Source organism: Pongo abelii, chromosome 5, assembly GCF_028885655.2.
Source record: "Pongo abelii isolate AG06213 chromosome 5, NHGRI_mPonAbe1-v2.0_pri, whole genome shotgun sequence".
NCBI lineage: Eukaryota > Metazoa > Chordata > Mammalia > Primates > Hominidae > Pongo > Pongo abelii.
In genome coordinates this window covers 107,268,491-107,295,671 of record NC_071990.2, presented here as the reverse complement: position 1 = coordinate 107,295,671, position 27,181 = coordinate 107,268,491, and the positions used below count along the sequence as shown (strand labels likewise).

At 35.2% G+C, this 27,181-nt stretch overlaps 1 protein-coding gene across 1 annotated transcript in view; it reads left to right on the top strand.

The window, feature by feature from the left end:
- ATG5 (autophagy related 5) overlaps positions 1-26,859 on the top strand; it is a gene marked incomplete at its 5' end in the record, with an annotated part of 140,103 nt that extends 113,244 nt beyond the window's left edge. Inside the window, 2 exon segments of the mRNA NM_001132922.1 lie at positions 8,824-8,941; positions 25,420-26,859. Coding sequence (NP_001126394.1) covers positions 8,824-8,941; positions 25,420-25,556 — 255 coding nt within the window. The 3' untranslated portion in view covers positions 25,557-26,859.
- Between the last annotated feature and the right edge of the window lie 322 nt (positions 26,860-27,181).

Genomic DNA, 27,181 nt, shown 5'->3' with positions numbered 1-27,181 from the left:
ATAGAGTTCTGTTGAGAGTCAAGTCACATTTAAAAAGAACAATTATAACACTCATTGAGAATTCACTATGTGCTAGACATTGTTCTAAATGCTTTATATGAATTAATTGTATAACCTTCACAAAAAAATCTTTGAGGTATATACTGTTAATATCTTCATTTTATAGATGAAACAATTGACACACAAGTAACACAAGAAGGTTTAAGTATTTGACTAGGGTCATACAGGTACTAATTGGCAGAGCTGGGATTGGAACCATAAGCTGAGTCCACCGTCATCAAGTGCCATCCAGAGCTAGAATATGTGTCTTCTGACTGGCTTTAAATATCATGCTCTTATTACTGTACCAGGCCATAAATTATTTGAAATACGAAGGGTCAGTTTTGGAAACAGATGTTTGTGACTAGGAAGTATGAAGAGTAAAAGACTCTAGAGCGTTTCTCACTATAACTGCCATTATTAGTATTTACTTAGACTACATTCATTTTTATACTTTTTAAAGGATTTTCATTATGTACTTGGTGATTTTAATTCTGATGTGGTTCTTATAAGATTTATACATTGTAATAATTACTTTTGCTCTGTTACAGTATATATTATCTGCCTTTTAAAGATCTCCAGCATTGTAAACATTACTTTTGTTTTGAGCCTTAATTGACTGTGTTGTGGGTTTTTCAGCCAGGATGGAGAAAACATTTCATCAGGATCACCTAAGGGGCTTTTCCTGCTACCTGAGTCTTGAGTCCCCACCTTTCCTCCCTCATTTGTGTTGAGAGTCACTGTCCAACCGAGCAACTGTTATTGATGTGAATTTTGTTATGGCCTTCAAATGTGTTAGAGTAGGTTGAAAGGTTAAAAGTCAGTGTTGTAGACCAGTGCTTCTCAAACTTTAAACATGAATCACTTGGAAATCTTCTTAAAATGCGGATTCCAATTCAGGAATTCCAATATGCAGCCTGAGAATCTGCATTTTAATAAGATCCAGATGATAACCAAGATGCTGCAGGTCCTCAGAGCACACTTTGATTAACAAAGCTCTAGATTAGTTGTTTTGAAATTTTGAAAAAATTTTTTATTTTGAGATAATTACAGATTCACATGTAATTGTAAGAAATAATACAGAAAGATCTACATACCCTTCATCTAGTTTCCCCCAATTCTAACATCTTGCATAATTATAGTACAGTATCACAACCAGGAAATTGTATTAATATAATCCACAAACCTTACTCAGATTTCCTTAGTTTTACATATACTGTGTGTGTGTATTTAGTTCTATGCAATCTTTATCACTTACGTAAATTCACCCTATATTCAAAATAAAGCCCTGTTTCAATACAAGGATCTCTTAGGCTACCCTTTTATAGCCACAGCCACCTACCTTACTGCATTTCTTCCCTAACCTCTGACAACTACTAATTTGTTTTCCATTTCTAAAATTTTTGTCATTTCACTAATGTTATATCAGTGGAGTCATGCAGTGTGTAACCTTTTGAGGTTGACTTTTTTCACATAACTCCCTTGAGATCTATCCAAGTTGTTGCATATACCAGTTGTTTGTTCCTTTTTATTGCTGAGTAGTATTACATGGGACAGACCTATTACAGTCAGTTTATAAGCATTCACCTGTTTTAATGGGTAGCCCTGGGATTGCTTACTGTTTTTGACTCTCACGAATAAAACAGCTATGAACGTTCATGTATAAGTTTTTTGGAGAACACATTTTTACTTCTCTGGGAATATTCAAGAGTATAATTACTTGGTCATATGGTAAGTGCATGTTTAGTTTTGTAAGAAACTGCCATACTCCTTTCCTGAGGGACTGTACTATTTTACATTTGTACCATCAATGTGTGAAGGACTATTTTTCCACATGCTCACCAGCATTTGGTGTTACCACTAATTTTTATTTTGGATATTATTTATTTGGATAATATTTATTTTGGATATTTTGGATAGGTGTGTAGTGATATCACATTGTGGTTTTAATTTGCATTTCTTTAATGGCTAATAATGTGTGAGATATGTTTTCATATGCTTATTTGCCACCTATATATTCTCTTTGGTAAAATGTCTGTTCATGTCTTTTGCCCATTTTCTAATTGGATTGTTTGCTTTTTTTAAAAACTGTTGCATTTTGGGAGTTCTTATATGTTATAGACACAAGACCTTTCTCGGAAATATGGTTTGCAAATATTTTCTCCCAGCCCACGGCTTATGTTTTCATTCTCTTCACAGGATCTTTTGCAGAGCAAAAGCTTTGCTGTTGTTGTTGTTGTTTAATTTTGATTAAGTCTATTTATTAGTATTCCCTTTTATGGGTCATGCCTTTAGTGTTAAGTTCTAGGCTGATTTTGAAAGTAGTGTTAAAATGACTTTGCCCTTTTTTTTTCCTTGCCATGTAGAAAAACATTAAAATGCAAACTTCTGAATTTCGTGATTCTGGACTTTTTAGCTTACAAACAACTGAAGAGTAAATGAACTAAACTAAAAGGAAATAAAACCTTGAGTCAACACAGTTTGGATAGTATTAAATTAGACTGTGCATTACAGTGTTCTAAAACTAGTGACCCTGGTGATGGTATGTTTTAAGTTACAAATTGTTATGTGTCAGAATTGTGTTGTGCATTTTATTATCTCAGAAACTCTATAATGTAGGTATTATCTCCATTTATACATATACATACGTGTTTACACATATGTATATATACACATATGTATATATTCCTGTTTTGCAGTTGAAAAAACTGAGGTTCAGGAAAGATAGGTAATTGTGCCCATGGTTCCATAATAAATGACAGAAACGGGACTTGAATCTAATACTTTTTTTTTTTTTGAGACAGAGTCTCGCTCTGTTGCCCAGGCTGGAGTGCAGTGGCGCGATTTCGGCTCACTGCAACCTCTGCCCCCTGGTTCAAGCGATTCTCCTGCCTCAGCCTCCCGAGTAGCTGGGATTACAGGCACGTGCCACCATGCCTGACTGATTTTTGTATTTTTAGTAGAGACCAGGTTTCACTATAGTGGCCAGGCTGGTCTCGGACTCCTGACCTTGTGATCCTCCTGCCTCGGCCTCCCAAAGTGCTGGAATTACAGGCATAAGCCACCACCCCCAGCCGAGTCTAATACTCTTTAACAACTGCCTGGCATGTTTTGTTGCAGCATGTAACTATATAACTCATAGGACTCAAACCTGATTTAAGTTTGTGATGATTGTGCCTGTTACTCTTAAAGTCCATACATTGTCTGATTTTCAGCTTATAGTAAATCATCATTTCTTGTTTTATCAATGTTAATATTGGTTAACCTATTGGCTCTACTGGCTGTATTTGAAATAGAGACTTTTTCTTTGCATTTCATTTTTTTTTTTTTTTTTAAGAGATGAGGTCTCTCTGTGTTGCCCAGGTGAGTCTCAAACTCATGGGCTCAAGCTGTCCTCCCACCTCAGTCTCCTGAAGTGCTGAGATTACAGGCATGAGCCACCATTTACAATATAGCTGTAACACACATTATTTATAAGAATTCTAAGTTTTGCACTTGAACTATTTAAGAAAATACATAAGGTTTGCTAAATTGTTTACAAGTTTCATTTTTCTGCTTTTATTCAATATATCTCTGAGCTATATCAACACCGTAAATTTCCCATATAAGAAAAAATGATTGCTGTATTGGTGAAGGCACATGAGTAGAGGAGAGATGGGAGCAGCCAGCCATTACCACCTCAGTTTTTCATTTCATTTGGTGTTAAGAAATGACTAACATACATTTGAAAAAGTAACAAGGACAGTTTCAAAGGTGACTTACATCATGTTATTTCTCATGAGAGTAATACTGTTTCTTGGAAGTTATTGAAATACTTTGCATATTTACAAATATGTGGCAAGATCAGGTATTGTGGTGTATTCCTGTTTGCAGTGGCTTTCTTGTCTGTCAACCTAAGATTTAGATTGCATTGGATATTGTTAGTCTTGTCTAATTTTATATATACTAAATCAACGTTTACAGCATTCCTATTTGTGGAGATTTAAAAATATTTCTCAGTATAATTTAGTCTTCTTTGCAGAGCTCTAACATAAGGCTAATGAGAGCTGTTGAAAAGTTTGCAGGAATATGTCCTCCATTCCCATTGCCCTTAAGAACCTCTGTACTTGAATGCATGATCTCTCTATGGGAGCTTTTGTTTTAAGGGTAATTGTCTTAGTCCATTTGGGCTGCTATAACAAAATATGTTAGAGTGGGTAATTTTTTTTTTTTTTTTTTTTTTTTTGAGACAGTTTCCCTCTTGTTGCCCAGGCTGGAGTTCAATGGCGTGATCTTGACTCATTGCAACCTCTGCCTTCTGGGTTCAAGTGATTCTCCTGCCTCAGCCTCCTGAGTAGCTGGGATTACAGGCGCCCACAACTATGCCCAGCTAATTTTCTGTATTTTTAGTAGAGATGGGGTTTCACCATATTGGCCAGGCTGGTCTTGAACTCCTGACCTCAGGTGATCCACCACGCCCAGCCTAGACTGGGTAATCTATAAACAACAGAAAGTTATTTCTTACAGTTCTGGAGGCTGGGAAGTCAGAGATCAAGGCTTCAGCCCATTCGGTGTCTGGTGAGGGCTGCTCTCTGCTTCAGAGTTAGCACTGGTTGCTGCGCCCCCACCCCCACCCCCCCAACATGGCACAAGGGGCAAAAGCCTTACAAGCTCCCTGGGGCCTCTTTTATAAGAGCATTGATCCCATTCTTGAGGACTCTGCCCTCATGACCTAATTACTTCTCAAAGGCATCACCTCTTAATACTGCCATGATGAGGAATAGGTTTCAGCATGAATTTTGGAGGGACGCATTCAGATGATAGAAGTAACTAACTCCCCAAATTGAGTATTTTTTTGTAGTCCTGATTGACTTAGGTACTTAATTGCTTATTTGCTAGCACACTAAATTTTTAAGAATAAGAATATTACGTTTTTAAGGGCACTGTATAATAAATATTAAACAAAAAATGTTCATCAGATTTTTGGTTGGGGTATATTGAGTTTTTGTCTTTTAAAATAAGATTTTCATTAAATGAGAAACAACACTTTGCTGAGCGTTTTCTTGTTTTTACCTTTCTACAGCGTTTAGCTACATTATGTAATAGCACTGGGGCTTTCTCCCCAGTAAGCAAATACCTCATCATAAAAGATTGTTGAAGGTTATACCTTTATAATACTTGCTCAGATTTGGGAAAGGGTGGAAAAAAAGAGAGATATATAAAAATAACAGGATATTTCTCCAATAGTGAGGTTAGAGAAGAATTTCTGTTTTTTAATATGTAACCAAGACTAGTTGGCCTTTCCTGTTTAGCATTTTTTTCAGGTAATTTTTAATTTTTTAGTTTTAATTATTATGGATACATAATAGTTGCAATTATTTATGGGGTCCGTGTAATCTTTTGCTATAAGCATGCAATGTGTAATGACCAAATGAGGATATTCACCACCTCAAGCATTTATTGTTTCTTTGTGTTAGAAATATTCCAGGTAATTTCATTATATAGCAAAGCCACCTCACATTTCATACACTAATTAGGATATGAATGAGAGCTCCAAATTCTTGAAAAGATTCCTTTGACTTTGTTGTTTTCAGGTCGGACTGTGGGAGGTACCTTCTGACTTTTTCCTTTGAGTTGTGGGTACAGTCCTGCTCTCTTCCTTTTCCACTGCACCAGCTCCAGTTGTCTTCACATAAGCTTGCTGGTCAGCCTCTCACCAGTCATTCTGATTTTGGTTCATAACCAAGCCACCATACATAGCACTGCTTTCCATTAGTCGTCAGAAAAAGCCTTTCACCAACATTATTTCCTTTGCTAAAAAGCATTAAAAGCTTCTTCATGGCCTGAAGATCAAAAACCCTGAGTGAGGGATGGCTATTTTAAATTATCACTACAGTTCCCTATTCATTTCTTTTCTTCTCTCAACTCCCCAACCATATTATCTTTACACAGTTAATCACTTGATTATGCATGATATTGTTCTTGGTTTCAACTTGTATGAGAAAGTATGGCTTTTTAAATTGAAGGATGTATTAGTCCGTTTTCACTCTGCTTTAAAGAAATATCTGAGACTGGATAATTTATAAAGGCAAAAGGTTTAATTGACTCACAGTTCCGTATGGCTTGTGGGGGCCTCAGGAAACTTAAAATCATGGCAGAAAGGGAAGCAGGCACCTTCGCAAGCCAGCAGGAAAGAGAGATGAGAGTGCAGGAAAAACTACCACTTTAAAAACCATCAGATCTCATGAGAATTCACTCAGTATCACGAGAACAGCATGAGGAAAACCACCCCTATGACCCAATCACCTCCCTCCCTCGACACATGGGGATTACAGTCCCTCCCTAGACGGGTGGGGATTACAATTTGAGATGAGATTTGGATGGGAACACAGAGCCAAAACATATCAAAGGATATCAATCATATTTTTAAAAATAATCCCTAAAGAGTTCAAATAGTGAAGTGAATTGAATCATATTCAATGCATATTATCAAGATTTTTTTAAAATTACAATTTATTTTCATACTTGTCACAAACACTCAAATATATTATTGGAGTACTATTTTAAAATACTATGTATTCAGTGAATACATAAGCATAGAATTAGGAAAGGCAGCTCACATGCTTACATGTTTATTTTTTCTATTTATTTTTATTTATTTTTTCATTTTGTATTATACTTTAAGTTCTGGAATATATGTGCAGAATGTGCAGGTTTGTTACATAGATATACATGTGCCATGGTGGTTTGCTGCACCCATCAGCCCCTCAACTACATTAGGTATTTCTCCTAATGCTATCCCTCCCCTAGCCCCCTACTCCCCAACAGGCCTTGGTGTGTGATGTTCCCCTGCCTGTGTCCATGTGTTCTCGTTGTTCAGCTCCCAGTTGTGAGTGAGAACATGAGGTGTTTGGTTTTCTGTTCCTGTGTTAGTTTGCTGAGAATGATAGTTTCCAGCTTCATCCATGTCTATTTCTTTTTAAACCAAATCTCTAACAGTTGTGTCAAATATGTTGAGGTATACCTCTGTCATTAAAAGACAAAAACAAAAACTTATCTCTAATGCCTAAGTGTTTGAAATCATATTCTTATAAAATATGAGGCAGCCTGGGCAACATAGTGAGACCCCCCTCTACAAAAAAATTAAAAAATTAGCTGAGCATGGTGGCTCACACCTGTAGTCCCAGCTACTCTGGAGGCTTAGGGTGGAGGATTGCAACTTGGGGGTTGCACCACTGCAGTTCAGCCTGGTTGACAGAGTGAAACCTTGTCTCAAAAAACAAGCAAACAAAAAATATGTATATATGGCATTTCTCTGTTCTTGTTAAGTTTTAATGATTTTTCATCTCAGAAAGCTTAAAATTTACCATCTTAAAGTGAAATAACAGTTAAGAGGGAGAGAGGAGGTAAAAATGCTTTTATTCTCTTTAACATTTATTTATTTACTCTGTGATTGGCAAAGTTGCTCATTTATTTCCACAACAAACTCAAGAGATATGGAATGTCCCAAATTAACAGATAAAGGAAACTGGGTGCAAGGTCATAGATGTTGCAAACAGTGGTGCTCTTCATAGACACTGGCTCATTTCAGAGCCTCTGTACTCTGTCATGATAAAGCCTCCATCATCACTAAAGAAATTTAGTAAATGAAACAATTTTAAGAGTAAAACAATGAGATTATTAGCAATAAATTATGGTGTAGTGCTACTAACAGTTTTTGTCAGATGAAATGGCTGGATCTGCTATTTTGGAAATTGTGAAACCTATTGAAAAGTTGAAATAATGAAACTGCTAAAATCGTACACCCTCTACCTAGATTCACCATTAGTTAATATTTTTTTATTTTTGCTTTGTCTTCACACACACACATTCTCTGTCTCTCTCTTTCTCTCTCTCTGTCTCTCTCTCAACCATTAGATGGTTAAGTTTTGGGGCCAGGAGCGGTTGGCTCATGCTTGTAATCCTAGCACTCTGGTAGGCTGAAGCCGGCGGATTGCCCGAGCTCAGGAGTTTGAGACCAGCCTGGGCAACATGGTGAAACCCCATCTCTAGTAAAAATACAAAAAGTTAGCTGGACGTGGTGGCACGCTCCTGTAGTCCCAGCTACTTGGGAGGCTGAGCCATGAGAATCACTTGAACCTGGAAAGCAGAGGTTGCAGTGAGCTGAGATGCGCCACTGCACTCCAGCCGGGGTGACAGAGCGAGACTCTGTCTCCAAAAAAAGAAAAAGAAGATTAAGTTTTGGATACCATGGCACTTCTTTCCTAAACACTTGAACAACGAATTTCTTAAAAATAAGGATTGTCCTTATTGTGCCTAAGAAATTTGACATTAACTCAATAATATTATCAGTTGTCCATTCTGTATTTCCCCATTTATCCCAAAACTGTGTTTCATAGTTGGATTTCTAAAAAATGTCCTTCTTCAATTTAGTATTCAGCCAGGGTTTATGTTTTATATTTGCTTTGTTAGTCTCTTTTAGAGATACTGAGAAAAACTGCTTTTGTTGGTATCTTTTTGTGTTGTTTGCTTTTTAATGTCTTTAAGTTTTTGAAGGGTCCCAGTCAATTATCTTTAGAATGTCCCACCCAACTTTGGATTTGTCTGTTTCCTCAGAATTAGATTTACCTGAATTTATCATGTTAAACATTTTTCACAGTGATACCACATCTGTGATGTTGTGTAATTCTGCTAACACTGTATCAAAAGGCACCTAATGCCAACATAAAGTTTATGATATATAAATTTGTAATTGGCAGCAACAAAGACTTAATTGCTTGAATCATTTTTTCATTTTTCAAATAGACAACGACTGAAAGACCTTTCATTCAGAAGCTGTTTCGTCCTGTTGCTGCAGATGGACAGTTGCACACACTAGGAGATCTCCTCAAAGAAGTTTGTCCTTCTGCTGTTGATCCTGAAGGTAATACAATCAGCAACATTAAAACATTTCTTTCATTTTCTGTTACTGAAGTAAAATAAGCATTCCACATTTATAAACAACAGGTTATTTCAGGAAGATATTTTCATATCTTATAGCGAAAAGTCTTTTCAAACAGAAGCACTTAATATTTAATATATTATTTTGTAAATTATTGACTAACAAAATGATGACTCGACTCTCTGACAAAATAAAATACAGTTTTTAAATCACCCTTTTAGTATATCTCTGGTACTCTGGTTTTTAATTTATGGATTCAGTTCTGATAAATACTACTTTTAATCTTGCATTTTGTTTATTAACTTTAAAGAAGTCAGAAATGGTAAAAATAATTTTCTTATTTTTGATATTTGAAAGTTGATAATACTGAATAATGGATGAGTATTTTATTTGAATTTTCTACTACTTTCTACTTTTTCTTTTTTAGTTAACCTTTTTCTTTTAGGCTTTGACAATCTACAGGTTTGTTCAAAAACTTGACCTGTTTCATGGCGCTAATTTTGTAACTTAGGTTAAGGCTGTTTTCCTGCAAGCAAGGGACAAATTTTAAAATTTCTGAATTCTGTTTTTCTTTATTACAACATAAAGAACACCAAGAAAATGCAGAAAACAATAAAACAGTGCCCGTAATCCATTAACTGATAGAGACCACTGTTGAGACACACACACACACACACACACATATATACACTTGAATACTTGAGATATACATATGTGTATAATACATACACATTGGCCCTTCATATCCATGGGCTCCCCATCATGCCCACAGCAGATAAAAAATACTTGGGAAAGAAAATGGATGATTATGTCTGTACTGAAGATAAACAGACTTTTTTCCTTGTTATTATTCCCCAACAATACAGTACAAGTATTTATATAGATTTACATTGCATTAAATATTACAAGTAATCTAGAGATGAATGATTTAAAGCACACATGTGCATAGGTTATATGCAAATATTATGCCATTCTGTGTAAGTGACTTGAGCATGGGTGGATTTTGATATCCTCAGGGATCCTTGAACCAATCCTTCATGAATACCAAGTGACCACATTGTGTGTGTGTGTGTGTGTGTGTAAAATGTCCTGCTGCTCTTGAATCCTGGCCCTATTAATGCTTACTAAACTACAGGGGAAATTTTCAGTGGCATATTACTGTATTGACATAAAAATGGCATAGAGTTGGCCGGGTGTGGTGGCTCATGCCTGTAATCCTAGCACTTTGGGAGGCCAAAGCAGGTGGATCACGAGGTCAGGAGATCAAGACCATCCTGGCTAACATGGTGAAACCCCGTCTCTACTAAAAATACAAAAAAAAAATTAACTGGGCGTGGTGGTGGGCGCCTGTAGTTCCAGCTACTTGGGAGGCTGAGGCAGGAGAATGACGTGAACCCGCAAGGCGGAGCTTGCAGTGAGCCGAGATCGCGCCACTGCACTCCAGCCTGGGGGACAGAGCAAGACTCTGTCTCAAAAAAAAAAAAAAAATTGCATAGAGTTGTATTTATTATATAATAGAAATTTTTTTAAAAAAAATCTTTAAATCCATGAAGGAAAGAGGTAATGCATTAGTATATATGAAGGTGATACTTTAACAGATAATGCTTGTTTCTTATGAATGTATTCTGAATTGGAGGAATGCAGGATTACTTGCATGACATATACCACACAGTTCATGAAGCATTTTGCATCCAAGGAAATAGTTTGCCTAAGTAGTAGAATTAGGAGCAGTGGGTTTGGCGGTAATGTTGTGGTATTCCAGCCTAAATGACTAAGCAAAGAATATGGAGCCCAAAATATGTGTCATTCAGCCTGAGAATATTGTGATTTTCCTTAGTCAAGTATGCTTGCTTATACTAGCATTCCTACATGTATGAAATGCTTTAAAAATGAACAGAGGTTCATTAGGAAGGGGAAGGGCACCTAAAATTTACTGTCAGAACCAATACCAGAAGGGATTGAAGGAAGAGACCACTGACTACTACCCAAAATTATTAAAACTGAACAGGATTTAAGAGGTTATAAATACATTTTATAAAGTCTTCGTTGAACTTTACTAGCCTTTATAGTAAGGTTTCTGATGATGTCTTACACACATCCGTGTATCTCTAGTGCTGGGGTAAATCTTTGCCAAACAATCCAGTTACTGAATTCTTTCTATCATTACCATGAAACATATTATTTACGATCATTAAATCATGGAGCAATTAACATTAAGTTGATTATAATACTATCTTAGACTCCTAATCCATCTTTACTACTGTGTAATTTTAGCTTTCAGTAAGAGTTTTAAATACTTTTTTTATTATTTAATGATTTTTTAGTAAATTTATAGAGTTGTGCAGCCATCACCACAATTTGGTTTTTAGAACATTTCCATCTCCTTGTACTTACTTGTAGCTAATCTCTGCTCCACTGCCAGCTATAAACAACCACTGGTCTGTTTTCTGTCTCTATAATTTGCCTATTATATTTCACATAAATTGAATCATACAACATATAGTCTTTTGCAACTGTTTTTTTCCACTTAACATTATGTATTTGAGTTGCATCCATATTGAAGCAAGTGTCCATAGTTTGATTGGTGAATAATACTCCATTGGGTAGATACATCACATTTTGGTTCTCCCTGTACCAGCTGATGGGTGTTTGGACTGTTTCCAGCCTTTCACCTTTATAAACAGAGCTGCTAGAACATTCAAATATGGGTCTTTCTGTGGACATTTGTTTTCATTTTTCTTGGGTAGCTTCCTGGGAGTGGAATGACAAGGTCATATAGTAAGTTTATTTTTTATTTTAAAAGAAACTACTGAGCTTTCCCAAGTGGCTGTACCATTTTACAGTCTCACCAGCAGTGTATAAGGATTCCAATTTCTCCACATTCTCAGTCACATGTATTGCCATCCTAGTGGTATCTCATGATGATTTTAATTCTCATTTTTCTAATGACTAATGGTATTGAACATGTTTTCATGTGCTTATTATAATTTGTAGATCTCTTTGATGAAGTGTCTATGCAAATCCTTTTCTTGTTTTTTTTTTCATGGATTGTTTCCTTATTACTCAGTTTTGAGCATTATTTATATATTCTGGATACAAGTTCTTTATCAGATATACAATTTGCAGATATTTTCTCCTAGTCTGTGACTTGCCTTCATTTTCTTTCTCTCTTTCTCTCTCTCTTACTCTCTCTCTTTTTTTCCCCCAGACAGGGTCTCGCTCTGTCACCCAAGTTGGAGCACAGTGGTGCAATCTTGGCTAACTGCAACCTCCACCTCCGGGTTCAAGTGATTCTCATGACTCAGCCTCCCTAGTAGCTGGGATTACAGGTGCCTGCCACCATGCCCGGCTAATATTTGTGTTTTTAGTAGAGACAGGGTTTCACTGTGTTGGCCAGACTGGTCTCGAACTCCTGACCACAGGGGATTCACCCGCCTCAGCCTCCCAAAGTGCTGGGATTACAAGTGTAAGCCACCATGCCTAGCCTTGTCTTCATTCTCTTTTGAAGGATAAAAGCATTTAATTTTGGTGAATTCCTATCAAGTTTTTTTTAATGGATTGTGTTCAGTTAAATAATTAAAACTTTTTTTCTTATAGGCAATACATTTACATATTTTAAAAATCAAAGCATATATAAAGGAATTTAGTAAAAAGTCTCTTTCCTAACTCCTGTTCACCAAACTCTAACCTGGTTCCCCTTTTTAGAGACAACCAGTGTTGCCATTTTCCTGTGTATCTTTAGAGATAGTTAAGTAAACTTTTTATTTTTGAACTCAGGCTACAGAAATTTTGCCTGAGTAACTCATAACTTCTGAGAAACTCCCAGAAATTCAAGAATAAGCTTACTTTTTTAGTTCATTTTCTCTGTATTATAAGGGTGTTTGTTTTTGATCTATTTAATATCTATTTTTCTTTGTTTTTTAGGATTTTGGAATATAGATGGGTTATTTTCATTTGAAGTGTAATGAAGAGGTTAATCGTTTTTCTTGCTGATAGAGATAAACCCCATAAACCTCTTACCTGTCTGTGGCAGCACTGGCTTTCAGTTACTCATTTCTCTATATTGTGTTTTTTCCCCTTTTTGAGTACTTTGTAGTAGTACTTTAAAGAACATTAAAAACTAGATGCTGTCTTAGTCTGTTTGTGTTGCTATAAAGAAACACCTGAGGCTGGGTAATTTATAAAGAAAAAAGGTTTATTTAACTCACAGCTCTGCTGCCTGGAGATTGGGCATCTCATGAGATCCTTAGGCTGCTTCTACTCATGGTGGAAGCTGAAGGGAAGTTGGTGTGTGCGGTGGTCACATGGTGAGAGAGGAAGCCAGAGAGAGCAGGGTGGTGCCAGGCTTTTTATAATAACCAGCTCTTGTGGGAACTAAGACAGTGAGAACTCACTCCTCCACACCCAGGGAGGGCATTAATCTATTCATGAGGGATCCACCTCTGCCCCCCAACCCCGACCCAAATACCTCCCATTAGGCCCCATTTCCAACTTTGGGGATAAAATTTCAACACGAGGTTTGGCGGGGACAAGCAACCACACTATAACAAATGATTTTATCAATTAGCAGTAAATGAAATTTAAGCCAGAGTTTAATATTTGAATAACTACCTTTTTTAAAGACAAAAGGCGGGGTCTCACTGTGTTGCCCAGGCTGGTCTTACATTTCTCACTCAAGTGATACTCCCACTTTAGCTTCACAAAGTACTGGGATTATAGGCATGAGCTACTGCACCCAGCCTCAAATGACTACCTTATTGCACTTTTCCTAGATGGTTTTTTGACAATCTACTTTTAAAAATATGTCATTTTAAACTTACTTTTTTATAACATCCTTGACTATAGAATGAGAACACTGCAGTGAAACCCAAAACTTTGGAAGGAGTGTGTTCTGTAATGATCAGTCCCCTAACAGCACAATTGTCACAGACACAAAATGATCCATATTTGCTAGTCCCAAGTTTATATAAGGGGGGGGTCTCCCTTGATACATTTGTGTTTTATCTGTAAAAACTAAAGTTAACAGTTGCTTTTTTTAATCCAGGAAAGAGGGCTTACTTGACATTTTTTATTGTTTATTTTGTTAATGAATTCATTTGTTCAATTCATTTTTATTTCATGGTTGCCAATTTCTAGTTTGTGGGTGTGGTTAAGGAGTGCCTAGAGTGGGAAGATATTAGTTGGGTCTTAATACTGTATTTGACTTCTTTAAAGAATTGTATAACTATAGAACTTTCAAGCTACCTTTTTTTTTTTTTTTTTTTTTTGAGACAGATTCTCAGTGTGTTGCCCAGGCTGGAGTGCAGTGATGCCATCTCAGCTCACTGCAACCCCTGCCTCCCAGGTTCAAGCAATCTTGTGCTTCAGTCACTCAAGTAGCTGGGATTACAGGCATGTGCCACCATGCCTGGCTAATTTTTGTATATTTGGTAGAGACGGGATTTCACCATGTTGGCCAGGCTGGTCTTGAACTCCTGGCCTCAAGTGATTCACCCACCTTGGCCTCCCAAAGTTCACTCTCTTAATTTTTGCATGATTTTGCCAAAGGTCTCTTAACCACTTAATTGCAGAACTAGGTTTAGAACACAGGTCTCCATCTCCTGGTGGTCTGTTGGTTTTTCCACTTTACTATGCTGCCATTTGTTTTTGTTTTCTTTCTTTTTTTTTAACTTTTTGGTTTAGTTAAAAATAACATTCTGAAATACTTGCTTTTTCCTAACGCTTTATTTTACTTTCACAAATCTTAGTCTTCAATTTGTGTTTAGTATCTAATCTGCCTACATGCTCTTCTCTCTTAATAATATTTCTGATATGATCTTAGGAACCTGAGTGTCTACTGTTTTTATTTTGTTTGTTTTGTTATTTTAGTGTTCCTATATATAATCCTGACCACTCTTGTTGAATTTTTTAAATGGTGATGATGAACATCAGACATGTAAATGAAAAGCATTCAAGTGCTTTGAACTGACACTCTCAGAATACACCTTTATTCTGCTCTTATACCCAGGTTACAAGACAAGATTAACGTGACCCTACACAAGAAAGGCACACAAATTTGTGAAGCTGTTCTTTTAAAAGAGATTCTTTGTTCTCTTAAATTTCTAGGCTGCTCTACGTGTACATCCTTTTCTAGGGGATACACAGTGTGACTTCCCTTGTGGGTTTTTTTTTTTTTTTTTTTTTTTTTTTTTAGAGGGGAGCAGTGAGGCAGCGCAGCCACACAACCTAATCCACAAACCTTCCTTTTAGGTGATTTCAGGTGCTGTAGGTGAGTACATCTGTGTGACAGACTTCTCCCCATGCAAACTGTCAAATGCTTCTCTTGATTGCGGAACACACACTTCATTGAAATGACATAGATAATGCCTATTCTTTTCAGGTATTTTTGATGGTATCTTTCATTCCAGGAGGAAGCCACATCTCTAACATATCTCGGTATCTTTTCTTTAGAAAAACTTTTATCTTTGCTTCTTCTTTTTATTACATATTAAAAAAAATTTGTCATTTAAAAATCTATGTAGAGTATCCAAAACATTGAGTCACTGTTTCAGTAAAAAACTGTTTACTGCCTGGTTCAGTTCACCTGTAGTATTGTCAGATGTGTCAAACATGAAGCATTTTGACACACCTGCACTCAACTTAAGTTGAAAGCGAAAGACTTTAAGATTGGGTGTGTATGGATAAGAACTTGCTGTCATCACATGATGAAAAGAGAAAGTACTTCATAAAAGTTATGTGGCACCATTGTCTTCTGCTCCCTACAAGTGATTCAGTGATGAAAGAATTTTGTCTGATTTCATCATATGAAAGTCGAATGTACTAGTATTTATGAATACGTGCTTTAGGTCATTGTTCTTGTGGAGTAACTAATGATGAGCTGCTGCTTGTGGAGTAATTAATGATGAGCTCTTTTGTGTGTTCCTTTCTTTTTTTGTAAATGGCTGAGGGAATTAGTCAAGTTGGAGGTAACAGGAAATGACCAAAGGTGAGCTCAGGTAAATTGTTTTTGTCGTTTCAGCTGTAGTTAAAATGACTCAGAGATCTAAGCTTCTGTGCCAGACATGAAGTGAAATATTTTTTTCTTTGTTCATTAAAAATAACATATCAAGAACATTTATTTTTTACCTTGGAGAATACAAAACACCTATAAGCTTTACCCAATTATACTTCATTTCCTAGTCTTCTAATGTAATGTATAACAACGTGGTAAGCTAGGCGGGTGGATCACCTGAGGTCAGGAGTTAGAGACCAGCCTGACCAACATGGTGAAACCCCGTCTCTACTAAAAGTACAAAATTAGCTGAGTGTGGTGGTGCATGCCTGTAATCCCAGCTACTCGGGAGGCTGAGGCAGGAGAATTGGTTGAACCCAGGAGCCAGAGGTTGCAGTGACCTGGAATGTGCCATTGCAGTCTAGCCTGGGCACCAAGAGTGAAACTCCATCTCAAAAAAAAAAAAAAAAAAAGAAAAGAAAAGATGGTATATTCACATTTTTTCTCCTTTGCTGTATATGATTGGATTATGTTAATAAAATGAATTAGCTGACAAGATAAATTTTTTTCAGACATAAAGCAGTTAGAAAAAGAAACATATAAATCTCATGCTGACCATATAAGGCAGATACTTTTAAGTATTTGGACAAAATTGAAGCTGGTTAGTATCTCGTGATTTGAGATAATATTTGAGTAATAATCACATTTGTCAGTGTGATGGCACTGCCCCCAGAAGAATAGGCACTTCAGTTTGCAAACTCATGCCACAGGAATAAAAAAAACTCCAATCCCCAAACCTCATCAGATTGCAGGTTTTACAATTTCAGTAATTCTTTAGATATTCATTTAGAATTTGAATTAGAAGGAATTAGTATCTCTGTACCTTCACACCATTTGATTTGGGCAATCATTTCGAGTTTTTTTAAATGAATATTCAGTTTTCTTATTATAAAATAATGAGGCTTCCTGCTACCATCTTATAGGATGCATACAGAGTTTAAATGAACCAGAAGTATTTTGAAGTGAGTTTTCATAGTCTTTTGTATTTTTCGAGACTTTACATTTGAATCTGTTTTTGTTTCTTAGAGTTTTGTTAGCATTTTTCACAAGTAAAAGAACTGTACTCATAAGAAATTTACAAAGGAAACTGATAAAGAAGCACATTTGTTTTTCTTTTTGTTGTTTGTTGTTAATTCCACTATACGTAGACAAGTAGATGATGTTCAGCCTACACACAGAAGTTATAAATGTATAATGCTCTAAATGTAAATCAATATTGTAACTGCTTATATAAATAAAATAAGTTATGGCAAGAGACATTGATTTCTACTTTCTTAGAATTTAACTTCTGGACGTGATTAGAAGTGCCTGAAGTGTCTCTAGTATGGAAGAAATAAGCTTATTTTACTAAGGCATCTTCATAGTCACTGCATTTCCTGCAGCCAGATTCACTGTGATCATATACATGTTAAAATATTTTAAACCTCTTTAAGGCAAAAGGTCCAAAACTAGACTGTAATAGATAGTTGCTGGTAGTTTTCACATTGGAGAAAACCATAAAGAGCAAATTGTACATATATTTGGTGTTTAATCTCTTCATAAGTGACCACAGAAAGAAAGTCCATTTGTAACTTCGTGGAGATACTGTAAGCCTGACATAAGGGATGGGGTCACTTGGCTGTAACGGGAGCCTCTCCTTTCAGTCTTAGCCTAGCACTCTCTGCTTGTATTCCTTATTGTGTACATATTTTATGGAAGAAATGATACAGTGTCATTCACAGTGGAAATTCCAAAAGTTCTTCAAATGTAGCCCTCATAAGCATGTTTAAATAATGTTAGGCTCAGTTTAAATTTACTAATTACAATATATTTTCTTAATTTATCATTATACTATTAAATTCTAAGATTAAATGAATCAAATTCTTTGCTTTGATTGCTTCCATCTCCCTCCATCTCTGCATGTTGTCTCAGCACATGGGCAACATTGACTAATTCTGGTGATAGAGAATCTCCTAATTCCTAAGTCCATTACATATGTTTTTTCTAAAATCAAAGAAATAATGCTGATTATTTTCATTCTCCACTACTGGAAATGATGAGATTACTGGACCTGACAGAAGATGCTTCTGGTTTCTCCTTCTGAACTACTGTTATCTTAATCTCAAGAAGTTAAATGAATTAACCTGACTGTCCCCAAAATGAGAAACACATACTTGCACAACTATTTCATCTTTAGCACTAGAAAACAAAATTATCTTACCAAAATAATAGTACATGCAGACAATTAAAAACAAGTCATCTTTTCATCGAAACAGGTACTATGGGGCTTCATTCTGACCATATGTAAACAGTACAATTATTGTCTATATTTTAAATAAAGCAATTAAGTTGAGCTATTCTATAGTTCATACTTGACAAATATTAATGGACCCTGTTACACCCAACTAGAGTTACTGGGTCATTTTATGAAAGCAGATAAAATAATATTGTTTTCAAAGTTTATTTATGTATTTATTAATGAACAAGGTTGAATTTTTAACTTTTACCACATTTGTATCTTATTGTCAGGAAGCTTTTAATCAGTTTTAAAATGGCCTTACAATCACTTAATTTAATACACTTTGCTTTTTATAATTACAACTGATCATATGGGATTTTTTATGTTATTTAAATTTTAGTTTATGTCCTCCTTACTAAGAAATACAGAGATTTTTATAAGCAAAAGTCAATGAAAGAATTAATATGGACATGTTTTTAAATTGTTTAAAATGTTGAGTCAAAGCTCTGAAAATATTTTGGACAGAAATAATGAAGATATAAAATGTATACATGGAAAGAGATATTTGATATATCTGGTATTTGGTATATACTGGGATATTGCATGTTCATTAAGACCTGTACTGCTAAGTGAGTATGGATCCGGAAGAAGTTAATGTAAGTATTTTTAAATGGGTTTGTATTTTTCTGATAAACAGCACTCTCCTTCTGTTTGTGATCATAGGATAAAAGCCCTGTAAGCTTGTATATGTTCATTTTTACTGCTACATCATGTAGTGTGCTCTTAAGATTGAGATCTCATTCCCCAGGAAGCATTTCTGTCCAAGATTAATTGCCCTTTTAAAATCAGCGTTTGATGTATTTCTTTGGCTATATCCTGGCTTGGTTTAACCCTCTTTGACCTGACCTCGCTGACTATTACCTCCGTGGCTGAGACAAAATCCTTCAGCATGATGTATGCACTTCACATTTCAGCCTGTGGTTTTTCATGTCGATGGATTCAATTAGTTGGTGTTTTACTAATGAACATATCAGAGGTTAAAGAATTTGTCAGACAGAACAAAATTGTTCAGGCTAGTGGTAATCAGAAAGCTCGTCGCTCTATTTTTTAAAACTTTTCAGCAGTATTAAGTATTTTTCAGAAATTTTACCTTCAGTATTACACATTCCAAGATAGCAAATCAAGTCGTTTTCTGCTGAATTATAAAATATAAATATGAAGCCACAAAGCTGAACACAATGGTTATACCATTTGATCTTAGAATTTTACTCCATATTTATAAGTATGAGCTTTTAAAAAATTAATTAAACTGAAATTTTCTTGTTAAAAACATGTATGAATTTCCCTTAAAGATACATCATCCATTTCTTTAAGCCTTCTTTAAATATTAATAGTAAGAAGGAAACTCAAGCACCTCACTAGAATCTCAAGTCACCTGTTTTTAAAGACATTTATAGATCATATTCCTTGTTGAAATTGGCTTAGTTGAATAAGACCTAAAACCCAGATTGGGATGAGAAAGGTAATTAGTAGCCATTAGTAATAGAAATCTTTAGAACTCAAATTTATCACATAGTGCAAATTCTCAAATGATATACTTAAAATGTATAACAAAGATTTTGAAAGGTTTTTTTTTACCTGAATGTTTTCATCTTTTTTAAAAAAATAACCTTACCTAAAGTCTATTAAATGATATATCTGTAGTACAGTAGGGCTCATTTGACTTATAGGTGGTGTGCTCCACCTGAATATATGTGTTGAGAACACTATTAAATAAACATGAAGGTTTCTAATACTTAAGAATTTTTCTTAATTTAATTTGCATAATCATCAAGACTGGGTTTTTGTTGTCTTTTAAAAAATACATTTATCAAAATTATATGCCATACTGCATAAAAATGGAACTGAATAATTCAGGAGGTATTACCATGAGGCCAAATTCTTACAGCCCTTTGTATGCCAATCACATAATTGAATCCATGGTTTTTATATATCTTTTGATATATCTAGTACTAAAAAAATGAACTTATTCTTATAACGTGTGTAGGAAGAGAATTACAATCACTCTTTACTTTTTGTTACTAAATCATGACCTTTTTAAAACTGATCTTCTGTCCTCACATACTTTATCAGTAATATTTTTGACGCCATTATTTTTTATTAGCGAGTGAGCAGGAGAGAGGGGTGGAGAAGAGAGTCACTCGTGTTATTGAGGGTCGCTGCTTGAGTACTTTGCTTGGATATCCCATTTAATCCTTCATGTAACTGGAGATTAGAATTCTTTGTTCACACTGTAAGGTGAGGAAACAGAAGTTTAAGTGAATTGCTTGAGAATTCAAAACTAATAAATTATGATGGTTTACACTCTGAAAGAAATATTTTGCTGTTTAGACATAAAAGACCCAGATACTGGAAATGGGAGACGTGTTAGTGATCCTCTACTCTGGACCAGTTTGCAAACTGACTCACAGAGTTAAATGAGAAGCTATCATGGGTTATAAATCAGCAAACAGAACTTAGGAGATGGTCTCAATCCCACATTAGCAAAAGCTGCCATATCTTTACCTGTGTTATATATTGGGTTTCTACATAAAATTTTTGTAGAAAAATTCTACACTGGTATGATTATAAGATTCATTCTAGGGAACATTTTTAAAAAAGACTTTACCCCAGAAATTGATTCAGAAAGTCTGGAGAGGAGCTCAGCTCATATATATGTATATATTCTTTTAATTTCCCACATGATTCTAATGGTCAGCTAGATTTTCAAACCATACATCTATATAGGCATCTTCATTTTATATATAAAGAAACAGCTTCAAAATGACGTGAGACCTGCTCAGAGCCCTTTGTTGCCAGAATTGGAATTCAAGTTGCCTAACCCCCAATTTGTCTTTCATTAGTACCTTGCTAACTAGTGGTGCATAATTTGCCCTCTCTCCTTTATGTCTCATTTATATTGTATATTGATAACAGTCATTGTATCAATGTCTATATGTAAGCATCATTTTTTAATATATGCATAAGAAGTTACCATTATTTTAACTTTGTGATTTCCATTAATGACTTGTGTAGTTAATGTGATTTTTATTTTTTCTTATTTTTTTCTATATGTAATTCTTACCATTCTAATCATATAACCGAAATCTACCTGAATATATTTTTCTTAAAATGTAACTTTTTTTTTTATGTTCACTTTTAAGTAGATGCTGGTTTTAAAAAGTGCTTTTTGGACATTATACAAAATGAGATGTACTCTTCAAAACTGTAAAGGTTAAGAAATGTAGAAAAGGCTAAAAAACGGTTGCAGATTAAAAGAGAGTAGAGAGACATGAAAATTAAATGCAATATGTGCATCCTTGACATGACCTGAATGTATCCCCCAGAATTCACATGTTAGAAGCTTAATCCCCAATGCAGCAGTGTTGGGAGGTGAGGCTTTTTGGGGGGTGTTTAAGTCATGAGGGCTCTGCCCTCATGAATGGGTTAATGCTGGTATGAAAAGGATTTGCAAGAGTGAGTTCACTGTCTGTCACACTTCCACGTTCTTCCATATGAGAACACAGCAAGAAGCTCATACCAGGTGCCAGCACTTTGATCTTGGATTTTCCAGCCTCCAGAACTGTGAGAAATAAATGTTTGTCCTTTATAAATTATCCAATTATAGCATCACAGACAGACTAAGACAGTCCTGGACTGAATCCTAGATTGAAGAAAAATACATTATTGGGATAGTTGATAAATTTGAATATGGACTACATTAATATTTTATTATTTTATATATCATGGTATATCAATATTTTTTATTGTGATAACTATACTGTAGTTATGTAAAAGAATATCTTATATTAGAAATGGTACACTGTAAGTTTGAAATCATAACAAAAATTACTCTCCAAAAAGTACCCTATATAAAGAAGTTCATATAGAACTAGTTCACTTGATTTGTCTCGCTTGTTTGCCTAACTTAAAGCTTCAAGCTAGCTTTTTTTAAAAACCTGAGTGGGAGAGGCATACAGTAACATTTTTCTCCTGAGTCATTTTCTTTGTAGTGACATTTCTCATTCTAAGTATTAAGGTCTAGATTCCCATTTTGAAACACAAAGACATGTTTACCAAAAATATTGTTTACTTTAGCAGTATCGAGTGTTTCCTTTGTACTGTAAGAAAAAGACATCTACTGATTTTTTTTTTTTTTTTTACTGTTTTATTTTATTATTAATTTTTTGTTTTTATACAGGGTCTCACTTGTTACCCATGCTGGAGTGCAGTGGTGCCATCACGGCTCACTGTAGCCTCGACCTCCTGGGCTCAGGCAATCCTCCCACCTCAGCCTCCCAAGTAGCTGGAACTACAGGCATGCACCACCACGCCCAGCTAAGCTAATCTTTGTTTGTTTGGTTGAGTTTTTTTATTTTTTGTAGAGATGGGGTCTGTTTCCCAAGCTGGTCTCAAACTCCTGGGCTCAAGCGATCCCCCTACCTTGACCTCCCAAAGTGCTGGGATTACAGACGTGAGCCACCACTCCTGGCCTGTTTTCTTTTATTGGTTTTGATATTGCTAAAATGTCCTTCATACTTTGTTGTTATTTATGGTACCATGAATTAAGGATAGCATATACATTTGGCTTATCTGGAAACATTTTTTACTTTGTTGTTTTAATAACCAAAGCAGTCTTTACAGGTAGAGTTATTCTACATGGTAGGGCTGGCTATCAGAAAGCATTCCAAAAACATTAATTTTGACAGTATAATTCTACCAGCAACAATATTATCCCAGCTATGAGAATATTTATTATCTAATTACTGTATATGTCAGGTACCGTGCTAGGCACTGGGGACAGAGTAACGAATAAGAGAGAAACTTCGGTTTGAAGTTTCAAGGGAACTGCTGTCCTATTCTAAGAATCCCTCTGTTTAAAATTGTGTTATTGAGGCAAGTCAGAAAATAAACAAAATACATAAATGCCGGTGAAATATTTGGACATATGTAGGCAGTGACAAAATAGTATATTTAAAACCTTAAACTGTTCTGTTGAGGGATATGACTGTCTTAGATTCTTTCCTTAGTTACTTAAATTTAGTTAGTGACACTTTTATGTTATAAATTAAAAGTGGCCCCAGCTTCTAAACCAGAGAATCAGTGCTACTTATTCAGGGTTTGGGTAAGGGGATTTATTAGGCTTGTTACACAGTGTTTGAATAGTGCTTTTGTCCTCCAGATTCTGTTGTACAACTCATAAACTCCAACAATCCTTTTGTAACATGGTTGGTCTTTTGCCTTTCAGATACACTGTGCATCATCAGTGGATTGTTTACCATATTGTATTTGCTCCCATGTTTAAATATTGCTTTAGATATAGTACTTTGGATACTGAGTTGTGACTTGTTTCTTCTGCTGTTTCATGGTATACAAAGGTGACTGGCTTAAGGAAAAACTTTAGAGATAAGGAACTTTTACTCTTACACCACTATTCTTTCATTTTTTGTCTCAGTGCTAAGTAGGAGGAAGATTCTGAGAATATTAAAATATTTCAAAGAAATATAAGAATATGAAGAGAATTATACCGGAAATGTTTTCAAATATTCTAAGAAAGATTTAATACAGTAAAGCTTTAGCAAACTAGAACTTACAAGCAATGAATCATTCCAGATAGCTGAGGGTTTCTCCATTTGAATACCAATGTTTAAAAAATCTTCCCAAAGTACTGCTACTATGCTTTCTATAGTATTCTGTATATAGCTTAGTATTTCATTATGAAAACAAATCATTGTATTAACACTATGGTCACAACTGTGTCAAAAATTATGTATAGATACAACAAAGAAAAAATAAAGCATTTTTTTAGGCTGGTAGTATTATAAAGTGATACCTTTTTTCAAAATTGTTTCAAGCTATGGCACAGTGATTTGGGAGTTTGGAATGTTTTATTTGGTTATCTTTGGAATTGTTAGTATGCTAAGTTTTTATTTTTCACATTCTTTTATCAGCTCTGTAGTATTTTGTGTCCTCTGTTGACTGTCACCTCCTGGGACTGTGCTGTGCCTCTAACAGGAAGTCTAAATATTTCTTTAAAAGGGTCTCTTGTTTCAGGTGCCAGCCAAGTCATTATCACCATACATCATCAGCTCATTTTGCCCAGACCTTAGAGCACTTACAGATTCAAAAGTCATTTTGAACAGAGCAGAAAGGAAAACGTAGGGTATTTCTCCTTTATAGAGTTCCTTGATTCCCTGTTTCCTTGTTGTCTTCTGTCACCAGGAAGCTGAGGGGTTTAGACATCGTATTTTGAAGAGAAGGTAAAGGAGACAAACCCAGAATTGTGCTAAAGGAATAACACAAAGTTTCTTGATGGTTCTATTTTTTTTTTCTTTTTCATTAGAGGAGTTTGGCTTTGCTTTGTTTTTCTATGACAAAAATCTTTATATTTACCTTAAAAGTTGTCAGTACAACACACCAAAATCATGAAAAACACAAAATCTTAAGTTTAATTTGGAATACAATTGAATTTAAAAGAAAGGTGTAAATTTCAGCCCCCTTTTAATTAGCAAGTGGATGTTAACAAAAATCAGTCAGGCTTTGTAACTCTAAAACAGGAATCCCTGAGTCAGATTCGTAATCCCTTCTCATTAAAATTTTAACTGTTATTCAAATAGTATCTCTAAGACATTTTGATACATACTTGAATGCTTTACTGAAAACAACTAAAGCTCACCTGTGTCTTATTAAACATCTCAAATACTGATCTGATTCTTGATTTCTAGTCACATTTCTATTTTACATTTTCAAAATATGTATGGACCTACTTCGTATACTTGTCATTTTTAATAACCATATAGTACAGTTTTTAATGTATAACTAAAATAAATTTTGGTCATTGGTACAATGGGCTGTTTTTGCCACTACAGTTTCATTAACGTCAATCTTAAGTAAGCACAGTAATTAAGAAAGAAGTAATACTTTCACATACAGCAACAGAATTTTTATCAGAATATATTGTAACCCTCAGGTTTCTGTTTTGGGTGATACATACTGCAACATTTGAACTTTCTCCATGTCCACATTTCCTGTTCAGGGGACAAAACAGGTTTAAAATCCATTTAATGCACTAAGGATTCTCAAAAGGCACCAGATTATTTTTTCTTTAACTGTTTTGACTTTTATTGTTGTTGGATTTCTTTCTTGGAATAGATGGGGAAAAAAAGAATCAAGTGATGATTCATGGAATTGAGCCAATGTTGGAAACACCTCTGCAGTGGCTGAGTGAACATCTGAGCTACCCGGATAATTTTCTTCATATTAGTATCATCCCGCAGCCAACAGATTGAAGGATCAACTATTTGCCTGAACGGAATCACCCTTAAATGGGATTTATCAGAGCATGTCACCCTTTTGCTTCAATCAGGTTTGGTGGAGGCAACCTGACCAGAAACACTTCGCTGCTGCAAGCCAAACAGGAAAAAGATTCCATGTCAGATAAGGCAACTGGGCTGGTCTTACTTTGCATCACCTCTGCTTTCCTCCACTGCCATCATTAAACCTCAGCTGTGACATGAAAGACTTACCGGACCACTGCAAGTCTTCTGTAAAATATAATGAAGCTGAAATCTTTGGCCTAAGAAGAAAATGGAAATATGTGCCACTCGATTTGTATTTCTGATTAACAAATAAACAGGGGTATTTCCTAAGGTGACCATGGTTGAACTTTAGCTCCTGAAAGTGGAAACATTGGTTTAATTTTCAAGAGAATTAAGAAAGTAAAAGAGAAATTCTGTTATCAATAACTTGCAAGTAATTTTTTGTAAAAGATTGAATTACAGTAAACCCATCTTTCCTTAATGAAAATTTCCTATGTTTACAGTCTGTCTATTGGTATGCAATCTTGTAACTTTGATAATGAACAGTGAGAGATTTTTAAATAAAGCCTCTAAATTTGTTTTGTCATTTAATAACATACAGTTTTGTCACTTTTCAAGTACTTTCTGACTCATATACAGTAGATCACTTTTTACTCTGTGTTACCATTTTGACTGGTCGTCATTGGCTGGGGTGGATATAGGGCATAGGATTACTTGTCTCAGGAGCTGTCATGGAATTTCTTGCTGCCAATTAAAAAACCTGTGTTCATTACACACTACACGTATAAATATTGTAACTGTTCATCTTTGTTGTTTTATCACTGTAAGCCTGTCAAATCATAGTATCCTAAGCATCTGTAAATGCTAAGTTTGCATTTTTGGAAAAACCCACTCCTTCCAAGCTAGTGTTTTTCTTTGGCTCCAGGTCTAATTTTTCACTGTGGTCCCTGGCAGCCAGTCTTTTGAAGTTTAAAGATTACCTGTCTCCTGACTGCAGTACCTTTTCTTTAATTTCTACCAAAAATATCCAGAGGTTACTGGAGTTCTTATTCAATATAAGGAAAGTTTGCTGCACTTTATTACCAAGCCTCTGGGATTTTACCAGTCAAACATATTTGTGCATTACATTTCATTTCTTGTGAGCTAGCTGGCTGTCCATATTGAATGTTGACCCATTTGAGTATGCTAAAAGACTTATAGTATCAGACACGATCATGGTTTTAGATCCCATAATAAAAATGAATGTTTTTCTTATAAAAAATTATACGAATGCTGAAGCGAGATTCTACTATTGTTCATTGCTTCCTTTTCTTTTTTGTGATTTTCACCAATTAATAGCACATTTCTTCACAAAAGTAGATAAAGTTGGTCAAAGACCAGATATTCTGGAGTGGAAATTGTAAAGCTTAATCAAAAAGAATAGCCAGTACAGCATACAATCTCAGAAACTTAGAAGCAAGTAGAAAATAATTGGTTGATGTAAACGAAAGTGCCATTTTAGTAAAGGCAGGAAAAAAAATAGCAATATTTGAGTTATGTAAGGATAAAAAATCCACTGACTTGTATTTTTGCACAAGAGGCTGGTCTGAATATGA